At 47.9% G+C, this 16,363-nt stretch overlaps 1 protein-coding gene across 3 annotated transcripts in view; it reads left to right on the forward strand.

Annotated features, from left to right (window-relative positions):
- Positions 1-316: 316 nt before the first annotated feature.
- The window catches only part of Stimate (STIM activating enhancer), a 43,351-nt gene continuing 27,304 nt past the window's right edge, over positions 317-16,363 (forward strand). For 2 of the 3 annotated variants that reach the window (XM_040747803.1, XM_040747804.1), the window contains exon 1: positions 317-561. In XM_040747803.1, the coding sequence (XP_040603737.1) occupies positions 402-561 (160 nt within the window). In that variant the 5' untranslated portion in view covers positions 317-401. The remainder of the gene's footprint in view (positions 562-16,363) is intronic. The other variant, XM_013124583.3, reaches the window with a different exon arrangement.

The following is a 16,363-nucleotide window of genomic DNA, read 5'->3' on the forward strand; positions in this document are numbered from 1 at the left end:
GGGGATGTAAATTGCCCAGGCCGTGAAAGACTGACCTTGGAGGGGAAAGGGATCTAGCACTGCCTCTGATGCTAACCTCACGACCTAGATAGAGCACGGGGTCCTGCTGACTTCCCTTCCACACAGTCTGGCTCGGTCTACCTGCAGAGAGAGAGTCCCCTCGGCCCCGCCCCCTAGCCCAGGCCGGAGCCCCGCCCCCCGAAGCGGCGAAGCCCGCCTCTCGCCCGGCCGGCCCAATCAAGCTCTACGATCTCCGACGTCGGGTTACGCGCGGCGCGGAAGGTGGCCGCGGTCTGAGGTACCGGCTCCCCAGCTCCAGACCCCGGGTCGCGGCTGGGCGGCGCGGCCCGGGCTGCAGCGAGGGCCCGGGCGGGCCCCTCGCGCCCTGCCGCCAGGCCGCCATGCAAGGCCCGGGAGGGAACGTGAGCCGCGGACTGCCAGGCGCGCCGGCCTCCACCGTGGCGTCCGGGGCGGGCCGCTGCGAAAGCGGCGCGCTCATGCACAGTTTCGGCATCTTCCTGCAGGGGCTGCTCGGCGTCGTGGCCTTCAGCACACTGATGCGTGAGTCCGGGGACCCCAGCCCCGCCTCGGCCCCGCGTCGCCGGCCCCACCCCGGCCCCCGGTCCCCCCCGGCCCCCGGTAGAGTTCCGGCCTGGGAGACCCGGCCCTAAGGCTGCAGCGCCTCCCTCGCTCGCTCGCGAGGCCGCGCTGGGCGTTCGCAGACTGGAAGGGAGTCCCGCCCGCCCGCCCGCCCGGCCCGGAGTGACCCTGTCCCCTCTTCACCTGAGACCCGGTCCCTCACCAGACGCCACCCTAAAGCCGTCCCCTCCCCGCAAATGAAGGCCCCCTCCCTTTCCGGTGTGGAGCGAGACCCCCGCGAAGGCGGCACGGCTGGCTCTCACCTCCTGCTGGGGGGGATGGAACGGTCTCCCCTCCACCTCCCCTAGGCTCTTCCGACCCCACAGCCTTCAGCCCCCGCGAGGCTGACGCCGGGCTCGTCCCTCCCTGAACCTGCACTCTCCAGGCCGGCGTTGGGGCCGCCCCACACCCACCTGTAGTGTTAGGGCCGCGCAGTCCGGGCCCCCGCTTTACCGCGCGGCGCCCCCCGCCCTACCCCGGTCCTCCTCCCTCCCATTGTTCAGGAAAGAGCCTCTCGGACTGCCTTGGGCTCCACCTCCCCCCCCCGTTCAGCTCTACCCAGGCTTTTCCTAATTAAGTTGTATCTTGAAGTTTCCCCCGGCCGTTCTTCCCACCCCACGATTGTTACTGGCATTTTAAATTTCCTCTCTCCACGTGAAACTCGTACATCCTGGCTGGCTTGATGGAGGAGGCTTAGAGGGTCCGGGGAAGGTCCTGGACTCTCCGTGCTAAGTTGCCAGAGGCTCTTCCAGAGTTTGGTAGCAAAGGAAGAAGTCTCCTGTCTCCCGTGGGGTGGCGGCGAGGGCCTTGAGGACGCTCAGGTCGAGAGGTCGAGGTGTTTCCCTGATGGGCATCCTCCCCTTATTAAAGGATGGGGGCCTGCCGGGCACCCAGGCCCGGGGGGGGTGCGGGGGCTGCGGGGGTGTCCCTGTAATGCGTTAGGCGGGAGTAGTACCTAAGCCGTACCGAGGTGTCAGTTCCAAAACTTAATCTGTTCTCGAAACCTTGCTCCATGGGCAGAATGGGGAGTTCGGGCAGCACCTGCTCTTCTTCCGCTTGGGGGAGGGGAGGGGAGCCCTGCAGCTGAGTGCAGATACTAGGGTTAGCCTCGCTTGTCTGTAGCAAGAGGTCTCTTTGGGCAAACTCTTCCCAGGCTTCGGTTGGCCCCGGGAGAGCCTGACAATCCTAGCCACCATTTCTTTCTGTCCGCTCGGCCTTGAACAAGAAGTGCCCAACTGCCCGTGTGCGTGTCACTTTGTCTTTTCCACCGCTATCTGCGCTGCCGGCCCGGTGCTCCTTTGTTCCCACAGTAACAGTTGGTGACAACTTAGCCCGACTCGGTGGCTGACGGGCGGGCGCGCATGCATGTACTGCCGCCTGTGTGTTTTCAAGATAACTGTGGTGGATGGAGGCTTCTTCCCCTTCACACTTTGTCGTGCTTATCTTTACTTAATCTTCAGTGTGAGTTTATGACCAAAGCCCATGCTGCTAGTACTTTCTGCGAGCATACAGTAGGGATGAAAGTAGACGCCCGTCCAGGGGAAGGCTTGATGTGGAGAAGTTTGTGAGAATGGCCAGTAGGCCCTGGGACAGCCAGAGTTTGGGTGATGTGTAGAACTGGGGAGGCCATACCTAGGTCTGTCCTGCACACGGAAAGCAGATAGAGCAGGCCCAGAGGATGGGACTGTGGCGCCAGCAGGGGGCCCAACCCAGTTTGGGAGGTAACTGTCATCTGGCTTAGGCTTCTTGGTCCTGTTGAAATATGATTATGGGGCTTTCCTGCTTTGAGCAGGCAGGAAGAGGAAGGGATCCTTTAAGGGGCTGCCTTAGACTCTGGACTAGATTTTTGTCGCGCAGCACATCTGACAGATGTTGGTCTACATCGTAGCCTTCCTGATCACAGAATCTGTCTGGTAAGCTGTCGGAGTCAAGGGCCAGCCTTCTGGGCCAGAGCCCAAGTGGAAGCCCTTGGGGGGAGGGATGGGGGTGGGGAGCACCTTACTAGGGCAGTCCCATCTTTGTCATCTTCAGGCACATTTTAAGTGCCTTTCAGATGCTTCTGAGCAGTCTGAACTAACAGTTTCTGGTCTCTTTCGGGTCTTCCCCTTCCAGGTACTGTGTCCCTTAAGGCAACAGAGTCAATGTCTCGCTTGGTTCCTATCCCAGTTTTGACTCCTGGGACTATTCAGTTTTCTAGCTGGACCAGTTCTTGCTGTGGTACGATAGACCCACCTCTCTGCATGACAGCCTGGGAAGTTTCCTCCCTTCACATTCCTGGTCTTAGTGGATCCGCAGACCACTGTGTTTCTTCTTTCCTTATGCATGAAATGCTGTGTTTTCTTGTGAGGGTAGGCTTTGTGCTAGAGGAAGAATGTGGACATATCTTAATGTCACCTGGGGAAATCTGGATCCTCCCAAGTATTTCTCCCCCTGCTGCTCTTCTAATGGATGTCTTGTGTCATTTCTGGAAGTTGCAGGCTGACTCAGCCTAGGTCCCGAATGTACCCTGTTCTTTATTCTGTAGAACCATGCAGACCGTTAGAGACCGCCAACCACTGGTGAGTTAAGTAGAGGGACTTCCCAGAGCTTTCAGCTAAGGAGCCCCTTCCTTCCTTGTGCAGGGAGTGCCCAGCAAACCCAAGCCAGATTATAAAGTTTCTAGCCACTCCAAGAGTTTTCAGAGATGTTATGAAACTGGCTGGGTGTCCGCGTACCCACTTTAAGCAGGAGACTTTGTCATGAGCTGCATGCCAAACAGTCCGTCTTGTTTGGTGTCTTTGTCTCAGAGTGTGTGACTCACTGAAGTCACTCAGGCTGGAATTGCAGCAGAATGTAGCTGAGCAGTCGTGGAGCTTGGCGAGCTACTCCAGTGTAGGAAAGTCAGCTAGCTGTCAGCCAAAGGTCGGTGTGGGCCTGTGTGTGTTAGCATTTGGGGGTGTTTACGCTCAGGACTGTGAGTGCAGAGCAAACTCAGACTTCCTTCAGCATGCACACTCAGGGTTCAGAGCTGAAGTGTGGACAGAATTGGCTTTTAACAAAGCAAGCATTTGGCAGCTTGGGTAAATCTACCAGTGTGTGTTCACGTCACAGATGGGGACTAGCAGGCTGGTAGCAATGGATGCAGATTAGAGCAGCAACAGGACACTGGCGATAAGAAGTGACAGCTCTTTTCCTGCGGCCCAGAGCAAAGTCACAAACCAGGCCACTCAGCTATGGCATCGTAACCCCAGGTAAGTGCCGGATTTTCCCTCGTACAGCTCTGGCCTCCCTGTGTGCTCTGTGCTCATACCAAGTTGGCACAGTGCTTCTCATGGTCGCCCCTCTGTGTCCCACTACAGTTTTACCTTTTAAAATGTCAGAAAAGCAAATGCCTGCCTGCTACCTAGTTTTGTAAGTTCACATTTTGTCAAGACTTCTCTCTTCATGATTTTTTTTTTTCTGAGCCATTTGAAGAAAAACTGCAATCATTACCACACTTCATCTCTGAATACTAGGACAGTCCTCTATGTAACACCGGAGAAGATTAATAACTCCATACCATCATCATCTGATACCTACTGCGTGTTTACATTTCCTCAAATGCCGTTTTCTTTTATAGCTGGAGTTTTAAACAGCTGACTCAGCAGAGGGCCGTGCGTTATGTTCAGTCTGTGCTTCCCAGTTGGCGGTGCGTTAGAGTGGCCAGGGATAGGCTAGTGTTGTACCGCTTGGCTGCATCTCCGGCCCCACGGCTTTTTAGCTTCTAATGACACTGACCTTCGGGAGACTCCTGACTGGTTGCCGAGTGAAGTGTCTACATCCCACAGGTGTTTCTCTGGGTGCCTTTATTGTTTCACTGACCCCATGCTTCCCCCAGTTTGGAGCGATTAAATTGATTAAATTCATGTAACTTTTTTATGCATGAACACTTTATAAGAGGGTCTGTGTGTCGCTGTTAATGCTGTCAGGAGACTGTAGCTCTTGGATAAAACCAGGCCTTGCTGGGCTGTGGTGGCGCATGCCTTTAATGCCGGCACTTGGGAGGCAGAGGCAGGCGGATCTCTGAGTTGATGCCTGCATGGTCTACAGAGTGAGTTCCAGGACAGCCAGAGTTGTATGGAGAGAACCTGTCTCAAAACAGCCCAAAAACTCAAGAAAGAGAAAGGCTGGTTACTTCTTGTTAGAAGTGGGAGGAGTCCTCATTTCTCCCTTATAAAAGTTATCATTCTCACGATCAGCTGTGAGAGTAAGTAAAAGCCTGGCCTTTGGTAACCTTTCCCCTAGAGGTTACTTCCTCATAAAGAAAGGGATCTGGGGCTGTAAGGCAGCAAAGGCAGCAGACTGGGTGTAAGGCACCCAGCACATACTCCTCCCCGTGGAAAGGAAGAACATGCCTTTTTCTGGCCCATATGCCCACTAGGGAAAGTCGTGTGGCCAGTGTTAGCATGCCAGTTAGTTCCGGGCTTTCATTTCAGAAGACTTGGATTTCTAGGTGTTCATTTATTTGATAGCATTTGTTCAAATGACATCCTGCCACATCAATAATAAAACTTTATTAGTTTGGAGTTGTGTGAATTAGGACATAATCTGAATTGTAGAATAATTTCATCAAATGTGTTGTTGTTTTTCTGTTTTTTAAGATAGGTTTCTCTGTAGCTTTGGAGCCTTTCCTGGAACTCATTCAGTAAACCAGGCTGTCTTTGAATGCACAGAGAGATCCACCTGTCTGTGCCTCCTGAGTGTTGGGATTAAAGGATTGTGACACCACCGCTTGGCTATCAAATGCATTTCTAAAATTATTAAATACCCCTTGGCTAAGTGTTGCTCTGTAGGGGCCTATCAGACCTCTGCTGCTTTAGTGCTCGGTTTAAACCCTGTGTAATTAGTGCAGTATTTGCATGAAGATGAAGTTGTGTTGAAGGAGTTTCTTCACAAGAAGTTAAGAATAGCAGGCCCTTTGCCTGTGGACCCAGTCCACACGTAGGTCTCTGCTTCTGCCCTTGAGCCTCAGTTTGGGTTTCTTTCCGTGTAAGATGGATGGTAGTTCTCTTTTCTGGGCGTTGGACTTCTGGGGAGTGGAAGTCTTCAAGGATCAGTGTCAGGTTCACATTCGGTCCTCTGGGTGCGGGTGCGGGTGCGGGTGGGGGTGGGGGTGGGAGTGGGGTGATGTCATTATCCTCCTTGGTGCGCCATGTGCATTCAGAGGTCCCCTGGAAGAGAAAAAAAGACTTAAAAACAAAACAAACAAACCTTCATCCCAATCAGCAAGGTCAACGTCAATTCCAAATGAGCATATACCCAGAGCTGTGGTTTTAGGAGATACCATACCAGCTCTACCAAACCCTTTCTTGTGTTTTCACCTGTGATTTCTCATTGGGGCCTCAAGAGAGTAGGGAGTATACCGGGGCTAAATAAGTCCCATGTGACACACTGCCTCCTGCTCATGGGCTTTCCTTTGCCCAGGCACTTGGTGGCTGTACTGTCACTAGCACCGGCCTCTTTCCTGCAGCTCGCTCTTCTGAGCTCCCTGTGTGCCAACTCTTGCGCTCAGCCCTTGATGCGCTCACACGAATCCTGGAAGGAGGGGTTATATTTTGTTTGTAAACGAGGAGGTTGATCTGTGCCTTCGTGTTAATAGATGCAGAGCAGAATTGTAAGCCAAATCCCTCAGATGTTTCAATCCTCCTGGGCTCTTCCCATTCCTGCCTGCCCTGTCCACTCCTCACGAAGCCAATGGCGGCTTTTTGTGCATGGATACTTTACTACAACTTTGGCTCAGAGCGACCTGGATTCTCCTCCGGTTTTCCTTTCTCCTCCTAGTCTTTCCCCTCCCCAACTCTGTTTTTTGACACAGGGTCTCACTATGTGGCCCCGACTGGCCTGGAACTCGTGGCAATCTCATTGTCTCACTTCTTGAGCGATGACATTGCAGGGTGCATCACATGCTGCCCAGTGTGGTTTTCCTGTCCAGCGTATTGTCTGTCACTGTAAATTATCATGTGATAATTGATAAAATTAAAAATGTAAGTTTGGAGCCAGGTAGGATTTGAAGCCAGCTTTGTGAGTTTTAAGTCGGTCAGGGCTGTATGGTAAGACCCTGCTTTAGAAACTTCAGTGTGCATATGTCTAAATTTGGAGTTGGCCACGGTGGCTCGCTCCCACCCAGCATCAGGAAACTGAAGCAGGAAGGTCTTGTCCTCGAGGGCAGCCTGAGCTGTGTAGTAAAACTGCCTCAAACAAACCAATGGTGTGAGGGGTGAGGAGTTATAAAATGTGTCTTATGAATATTTATGTAAGCACATTTGAAGTGGTTTACCAATCATTCATGCATTCTGAGTTACGTTTTGTTTGTGAATGTTTCCTTAGCCCTGCTGAGGTGGTGGTCCTCTGAGGATTGGCATCTGAGCAGCAAGTTGCTAACTAACTGGTGGGGAATGGGTCTTCAGGGCCCTGCGTGATTCACAGATGCCTATTAGTGACTCACAGTTCGTTGCTTGTGCTATGGGACTGTTAGTCATTATAGGAGTTACCTGTCCCTGTAAGTTATTCTCTGCCTAAGTAGAAGTCACCAGTCTCTGAGATTGCCCCACTGCTAACACGTAATCCTTGTGTCCCGAGGTTTTTCAGATTAGCACTGTTGACATTTGGAATTGGATTAATTTTCCTGATGGAGAGCTGTCCTTTGCATTAAAAGGCACTTAGCAGTATCTGTGGCCTCTGCCCACTCCTTGACACTGTAGCAACCCCTGCACTGTGTTCCTGTTTGAGAGTCAAAGAGTCTGTTCAGCATGTCCCTTACACAGGAAGCTCACTTCAGCTCCTGACAGAAACACGGTATAATGTCCCAACCCGTGAGAACGGTGACTGTCAGGACATGATAGAGAATTGCTGTCCTAGCCTCCTCATGTCCCATTGGCAGTGGCTTCAGCATAGATGGTGGTGACATGTGGGCAGACACGTTAATTGCTAGGCATTTATTCCTGACAGCCGTCCAGATACTTAGTACCCCCTTTATAGATGTGGACATTGAGTCACAGAGAAGTCTGCTCAGTGTCACACAAGTCAATAAACAGAACCTATCGTCCACCTCTGGAGGGCTCCTTTTGTGCGGAAAAACAAAGGAGAGTCCTCATTGCTGCCTGGCTTTTATTGGTTGTCACCACTTTCATGGAGGTGCAGGGAAAGCAGAGTCATTTCCAACCCTAGACTTCTTTTTGTTTTGAGCTTGAGTCTCACCAAGTTCTGGCTGGGCTGGAATCTGTAAACTAGACTGTCAGCTGCCTTTCTCTCCAGAATGCTGGGATGAAAGGCACTGATAACCAACCACCGAGCAGCTGTCTTTAGTGTCTTATTCTAACCTTGATTCTGACCACCTCCCAGGGTGTGGTCACAGAATCTTGCTAGGCTGTACAAGTTCTGGGACCCGCTATTGCCCACTCTGTGACCATGGCCCCAGGCAGTGGTGGGGTTGGTCTTTGCCTTGGAATGTCTCCAAACAAGAATTCTGCTTGTCAGCAAATTCTGGAAATCCTGGACATTTGTGACCAGGAGAAAAGGTCTTTTCCCTTGAGTAATGAAATCCTGAATTGTCAGTAAACTCATCTCCTTGCCATTTCATTTGACTTCTGGGATTTTCATTCTAAAGGTTACTTTGTGCAAGAGGCAGGTTCCTGTCAAGCATTTTGGAAAGGAGGAGGGGCCTCAAGACCATGGACACAGGTTTTTTTGTTTGTTTTGTAGGGGGAATAGGTATCAAGCAGAAAAGGGGCCATGGGGGTTTGCAGCCCAGCATTTTTGTTGTCTTTGACACTTCCTTAAAGACTTGCTACAAAGCTCTAGTTGTGTGGTGGATAAGGCATTGTCCTCCTTAAAGACTTGGTACAGATTCTTGTGGCTTTTTCTGTCAGGGGCTTTTGTGCTTTTTCTTTATTTGTGTATTCCCAAAGTTGAATGCACAGGCCAGGTCACATGTGGTGCCAAAATTTATTTTATAGCTTTGTCTTTCCCCAAATACTCCCTCCTTCCGGTATTTTTTCTAGTCTTCAGGCTTTTCTAGGCCTTATATACTTCATGGGATTCTCCATTTTCCTAGGCGTTTTTAGTGTCATCAGAAATGATGTAGAGAGAAAAGGTAGTGACTGCATTTTCAGAGGGTTGAAGTCCAACAGCAGCACAGGGTCCTGTTGATCCTGCATAGTGTGACTGTGCTGACGGAGACCTCCCCCCCAGGCCTTCAAGCAGTCTTTCTGTTTGAGGCTTACATTTGGGATGGAACACTTAAAGAAATTACAGCAAGCGAGGTCCCTTGTACCCACAGTGTGTGTTGTTGTTATTATCTAGAACAGCGGCTCTCAACATGGGGGTCAAAACCCCCACAGGGGTCACATAGCAGATATCCTGCATATCAGACATTTGCCTTACAATTCTGAACAGTAGCAAACTTAGAGTTATGAAGTAGCAACAAAAACAATTTTATAGTGGGAGGCACTACACACAAGGAGCTGTATTAAAGGGTCCCCACACTAGGAAGGTTGAGAACTGCTGCCCAAGAGATAGAGTGTGGGAGACAGTAGGCACCTTTAAACAAACGAGTCACACATGTGGCTCTCCTCGGTTAGCCTCACCCTTGTGTTTTTGAGGCAGCAAACTGCAAGTCTGAGTTATTGGTTCCATGGGTTCCCCAGAGTGGCTGCAGCACAGAGGGGCCAGAGACAAAGAGTATGGTGTGTTCCTACAGGCACGGTATTAATTGACATAGTGTTAATTTTGTCCAGAACCCTGGTTTACAAATGGAATTTGGCTCAGTGACAGAGCATCCACCTAGAACACATGAGGCTGGTTTGGATCCCCAGCATAGGAAAAAGAAAGAACTCTACAGTTCTACTCTCAGATTTTTCTGTGAGAAATTCTGTCAGTTGTTGGCAACATAACAACAAAACATTCTAATTCTGTTACAAGAAATTAGAGTAAACAAAGGTAGTTTTGATTGTCTATTAATTTAACCAGTAGTGACCTTTTTTATTTTGTTTTGTTTTGTTTCATTTTGATTTTTGAGACAGGTTTCTCTGTGTAGCAGCTCTGGCTGTTCTGCCTCCCAAGTACTGAAATTAAAGGTATGCACCACCACCACCCAGCTTGCCAATAGTGACCGCCTCATCCCCACATCCCCCACCCTCCCACCCCATCCCCTGCACCCTGATACTAAAAAACAGGAGGAATATTCAGGGAGCAGCCAAAAAGAATGCTACAGGTGTCCCTGGTGTGGATGGACAGCTGTTTTCTTTGTTTTTATTTATTCAGCTTTTGGAGGCGGAGTCTTGCTGTGTGAGCTTGGCTGGCCAAAGTTGCGATACATTAAGAAGGCAAAATTGAGCTGGGCAATGGTGGCACATGCCTTGCAGATCTCTGTGAGTTCAAGGTCAGCCTGGTCTACACAAAGAAACCCTGTCTCAGAAAATAAAAAATAATAAAAAGGCAAAGTTAAAAAGACTGAAGCAACTGAGTTTGCAGGAGACAATATGCAGGGAAAAGCCACACAGGAAAAGCTGCAGACGCCTGCCCTGGGGCCCTCAGGACTCCAGTGAGCACTTACCTCTGACTGGGGAGGGGGGGGGGGGGTGAGACTCATGGAGAAAAGGAAAGAGTGGCTGCTAAGGAGTTGTAAGCAGAACTGTTCCCAGGGCTCAGAGATATCAGGTTCTTTGCAGTCATAGTGGGAGGTCTTATTGGACACCTGAGGCATTCAGTAAGCACCTCTGAGGAGTGATGCCCAAGTGTCTAGCTCTAGCAAACAGTAGTGCATAGCTGTATTTACAAAGGGGGGCTTTATACATGTATTAAAAGTAAGACATAGCTATATTTACAAAGGGGGGGCTTTATACATGTATTAAAAGCAACACTTGAAGGGCATTGGTGGTGCACACCTTTAATCCCAGCACTCGGGAGGCTGAGGCAGGCGGATCTCTGTGAGTTCCAGGCCAGCCTGGTCTACAGAGTGAGTTCCAGGACAGCCTCCAAAACTACACAGTAAAAAAGCCCTGTCTCTAAAAACAAAACAAAAGAAGCAAAACTCACTTTCTTCTACTCTACATTCACAATAAGGACTACTTCTGACCCCAGAAATACGGGGCTTTTCCTTCACTGTTCTTGGCTCATAACTCTCACCAAGGCAGGAGAGACAAACTAGAATTTCTTATCTCCTAGGTGAGCCAGTTCTAAGAAGCCACCAGTTCCACAGTAGTATCTTTCCCATTTGATCCCATTCTGGCATCATCTCCTCAAGCATTGTTTCTAGTCCTGCAGGAGGGCTCAGTACTGGAGACCGCCTCCTCTGTTTAGTGGCCAGTGCAAGCCTCTGGTTACTTTACCTGTGCATCTGCCTCATTGGCTTTGGGGTCCACACAACCCACCTACTGGGTTTGGTTAACTTACTCAAGTGCCTCCAGAGCTCAAGGAAACAATCGTTCAGGGCTACTGGTTTCTCCTTTTCAGGGGGTTGGGGTGCAGGAGTGCACATGTGGATATGTGCACGTGAGGGCAAGTGCCCGTCACAGCCAGAGGGGTGGGAACCCTGAACTGGAGCTAACATGGCTGTAAGCTGCTAGACTTGGGTGCTGAGAACAGAACTCAGGTCCTCTTAGCCACTGAGCCGTCTCTCCTGCCCAGTTAACGGTTTCTTGTAAAGGATATCGACAGAGGCTACAGATGAAGACACTCATAGCGGAGGGCCTGAAGGAAGGGGTGTGGTGTCTTTGCCTTTGCATGGGCTCTCTGCACTGTTCACATGTAGACATTTAGCCTCTGGAAACTCCAAACACCGTCCTTTGAGTCTTTTCTAAAGAGACCTCATTGCTTTGTCATGACTGAAACATGGACAGACAAAAAGAGTAGGGTCCAGCACTAATGACGGACTGGGTGGGGTAAGCCAGCAAGGTCTGTTCTTTATCAGGATTTCCTCTGAAACAGAAGTCAACCAATCAGATACATCTCCGTGGATATTAGAGAGTGACAGGTGGGCTGAGATTAGAACTCCTCTAGACTCAGGAGGCTGAAGCAGGAGGGTGTCACAAGGCTAGGTGAGCCTGAGCTATGTGGTGAGATGCTATCCCAAAATCAGTTTTTACAGCAGTGAACTAAGAGCCCTGCATGAAGGAAAAACCGCAATGTAGTGACATTAAAATTGACTAGAACTAGATCACAGATCAGCATGTAGACGTGAAAACTCGAAGAGTTCTACAAGGACCATGGAAACAGGAATTCTGACCTTGGATTTCTTAGGTCACTGAAAGCTTACGCCATTAAAAATGATAAATTAAGCTGGGCAGTGGTAGTGCACACCTTTAATCTCAGCACTCAGAAGCCAGAGGCAGGGGTATCTCTATGAGTTCAAGGCCAGCCTCGTCTACAAAGCATGTTCCAGGGCAGCCAGAGCTGTTATACAGAGAAACCCTGTTTCAAAAAAAAAAAACACTATGTGTATACGTACATACATAGATACATACATACACACACACACTAGAATTCACCTATATTTAAATTTTCTGTTCTTTTTGTTTGTTTTGTCTCACTGTGTAGCCTTGGTTGGCTTGTAATTTGTATGTGTGAACTGAACCTATGAAGGCCCATCTGTTTCCGTCTCCCAAATGCTAGGACTAAAGGTGTGTGCACCCCATGCCCAGCTTAGAATTCCTGTTTAAAACATGGAAGAGGCACACAGGAGTTGCTGGTTTAAAGGTCCAAGCATTTCATATGGGAAATGACTATGATGGAGAATAATTTTTATGAGGCCAGCAAGATAGCTCAGTGAGTAAAAGGTGCTTGTACAAGTCTGGTAGCCTGAGTTTGATCCCCAGAACCTATGTAAAGGTAGAGGAGAGAACCAACTCTACAGAGTGTCCTCTGATCTCCATATGCTCACCCATATGTGTGCGCGCGCGTGCGCGCACACACACACACAATTATTTTAAAGGAATAATTTACATATTACTCTTTTGAGTAGAAATTGAATATCCTTAGCCCAAATCCCACATGATGCTCAAAAAAAAAAGCTTCATATTTTCTCCGTATTTCAAGATGGCTCAGCAGGTAAAAAGTGCTTATCATGCCAGTGTCGGAACCTGAGTTCAATCCCTAGAACCCACACAAAAGTGGAAGGAGAGAACTGACTTCTCAAAGTTGCGCTCTGACCTCTACACACTTACTGTGGCTTGCACACCCATAAGAACATACAGTTTCAAAAACAAAGTTTCAGCCAGGCAGTGGTGGCGCAACCCTTTATCCTGGCTCTTGAGAGGCAGAGGCAGGGGTGTTAGGATTCGGGCGTCTGTACTGGCCTGCCACTGGGGCCTGGCAGGACATGTAGGTCCTCAGCTGCAGCCACTAGGAGCACCTCCTGTGTACTTCACTAGGCTCCCTTTTGAAAGGTGGGCCTTGCCCTCCCGGCAGCCCCCTCCCCGCCTCTTCTGCTACTCTTGCCCCAGGGTCCAGTCTCTGCCTCTTCTCTGCGCCTTCTCTCTCTCCCCTCCCAATAAACCTCCCATGTGAGCCCTGTTGTATGGCATGACTTCTTCCAGCCGTTTTAAAGTCAATTATAACAAGGGGCGTCTCTACAGAGTGAGTTCCCAGACAGCCAGGGCTGCACAGAGAAACCATGTCCCGAAAAACCAAAATACAAAACAAACTTTCAGGTTTTTAATTAGGAGTGCACATAAAGCACATGAAAATATTCTGAAATCTAAAAAGTTCCAAAATCAGGATCGCTGGCCTTAATCATTTCAGAAAAGGGTTATAATCTGTGTTATAAAGTAATTGAGAGGGGAAAATTTAAATCTCTTACTAGAGATGATAGGTGCATAGTTAGCCTAACTTAATCATCCCATGTTGTATGCTAATATCAGAGGGTGCCCTCTAATACATGTATTGTCAATTAAAAACATTGTTCATTTTTAAAGGTAGTTCATAAATTAGGAGAAATGTTTACAATATCAATATCTGACCAAGCACTTATACCTAGAACATGTGAAAAATTCTTACAACTCCGTGAAAAGGAACAGTGTACTTTTTTAAAAGGCAAAGTCTATTAGTAGACATTTCTCCTGAAGATCCACAAATAGCCAATAAGCACATGAAAAGACAGGCTTAGTCATCAAGGGAATGCAAATTAAAATAATGATGAGATGCCATTATTCACCCACACAACTGGATAAAAAGACTGACCAACAATACCAAGTGTAAAATTAATATAACCGTTCAAACTTTCATACATTACAGTTGGACATTAAAGCACTTTGGAAAAATCACTTGCCAGTTTCTTTTTTTTTTTTTTTTTTTTTTTTTTGCTTTTTCAAGACAGGGTTTCTCTGTGACTTTGGAAGCTGTCCTGGAGCTAGCTCTTGTAGATCAGGCTGGCCTTGAACTCACAGAGATCCACCTGCCTCTGCCTCTCGGTGCTGGGATTAAAGGCTTACGCCACCACCACCCGGCTTGCCTGTTTCTTATAAAGGTCGGTGTCCCATACAACCAAGCAGTTTTATCTCTAGATTATTCAATAGACGAGAACACAACAAAGTATAACAAGCAAACAACAAAAGGATAGTTCAGATGTTTGTGAGCATGTAAGTAGATAACCATGGATGTCTTAACAATGGAATAAATGTTGGCACCGGAAGGAATAAGCCACTGAAGTGTGGTGCAGCAGCATGGCTGATGCTCACTCTTGAAGATGCTGGCCAGAAGACACCAAATGTGTCTCCATTATATAAAATTGTAGAAAAAGGTAATTCTAATCTATAGTGACAGTAGAAGAGTTAGCTGTTGTCTTTGTGGTGGTAGGCGCGGGACTAAATGCAATAGAATATTTGAAAACCCAGCTAATATAGAAAGCAAGTGAGTAAAAGTACGATAGCGAGCCTGAAGACCTAGTTAAACCGCTGGTATACAGACACGTGCAGAGGTCCAGGGTTGGCATCTCTTGTCTTCCTCAGCTGCTTTCTTTCTTTCTTTCTTTCTTTCTTTCTTTCTTTCTTTCTTTCTTTCTTTCTTTCTTTGTTTATTTATTTGTGATGTTGTTGGGCAATGTCTAGGGCTTCTTACTGGCTAGCTCTGTCTTAAGTATTAACCCATAAATACTAGTATGTATTTCTACAAGGTCTTATCTTACTGAGAATGCCAGGCTTGTGTCCTCTCCTCCCGGGATCACATGGTGACATCCCTTACTGTGCTTCCCAGAATCCTCCTTGTCTCCTAGTCCCCGCCTGTCTTGCTTCCCTATTGGCCAATAGTGTTTTATTCATCAACCAATAAGAGAAACACGTACAGAAGACTTCCTCCATCATCTCCTCTTTTCTGTATAAATAAAAAGAAAGTTTTTAACTTTAACATAGTCAAATTATATATATATAGCAAGATAGTTATTAAGCAATAATTATAATTACAAATTTTAGTCTAATAACTTTTAGCAATATTTAAAGAAAATATTTTATCCTATCTTTATAGTCTAAAGTCTTATATGTAACTTATCTTTTATCATAACTAGGGAAAATTATAACCGTGACTGTCTTCAACTTCATCCAAGACCACAGAAGGATAGTATATAAACTCTAGAATTGACAGAGACAACTCACTGCCTGGTCAGTCACCCAAAGTTCTTCTGTAACGTTCCATCTTTGGCCCATAGGCCATAGTGAGTCTGACAGACTCCTCAGCAAAGCAGGAAACTTTAAACTGTCAGTCTGTCAGTCACTTTTCTCTGTGTCTACTTTATTTTTTTTTGAGACAGGGTCTCTCACTGAACCTGGAGCTGATTGATTGGGCTGGGCTGACTGGGCAGTGGTCTCTGAGGATCTGTCTGTCTCCCCTGCTCCCCTAATGCTGCAATTACAGGCACATGCATGGTTTCTGCATGGGTGCTGGGAATCTGAGCTTGGGTCTTCATCCTTGCACAGAAGTGCTTCACAGGTCGAGCCATCCATCTCCCCTGCTGCCTTCTGAAGGTTCAAAGAAAACTTTGTAACAAGGAGTGCAATGGAATAGCTTAAAGGGAACCATGTGGAATTTCTGGAATAGAAAATAAATTTTCCAGAAAATTTAGTGGACCAGCTTAGCAGAGAATTAGACTGCACACAAGGATGCTGAACGTGAAAACAGCAATAGGAAAATATGAATTGAAGCACAGAAAGGACAGACTGAGAGAGAAATGAGCAAAGTTATGACAAATATTATTATGTTTATATGAAAATATCAAAAAGCTGGTGCGTAATTGGATTTCCAGAAGGGATGAGAGAGGAAAGAGCAGGAAAAAAAACTAGTAGAAAAAATGAAAAATGGCTGTATATTTTCCAGAGTTGATGGAAACTACAAAGTCACACTGCCACAGTGAATCAGATTGTCGAAGAATAGTGATAGAGAGAAAACTATTACAGCCGGAAAAGAAAAAGACATTACACACAGAGAAGTATGCATAAGAACTAATGTGGGCCGTGATGGGGCACGCCTTTAATCCCAGCACTCAGGAGGTAGGGGTGGGTGGATTTGAGGCCAGTCTGGTCTACAGAGTAAGTTCCGCAGAGAAACCCTGTCTTGGGGGGAAAAAAAAACTAATGTGGGCCTTTCACCAAATTATTTTGAGCCAAAGCACAATGGATCATCTCTCAGATAGGCATAGTAAAAGCCTGTCAGTCTGGGATTCTGTATCTAGTGAAAAAAATGTCCCTCATGAATTATGGCTTCTGGAGAGGGAGCTCAGTAG

Source organism: Mesocricetus auratus, unplaced genomic scaffold, assembly GCF_017639785.1.
Source record: "Mesocricetus auratus isolate SY011 unplaced genomic scaffold, BCM_Maur_2.0 Super-Scaffold_100006, whole genome shotgun sequence".
Lineage (NCBI taxonomy): Eukaryota > Metazoa > Chordata > Mammalia > Rodentia > Cricetidae > Mesocricetus > Mesocricetus auratus.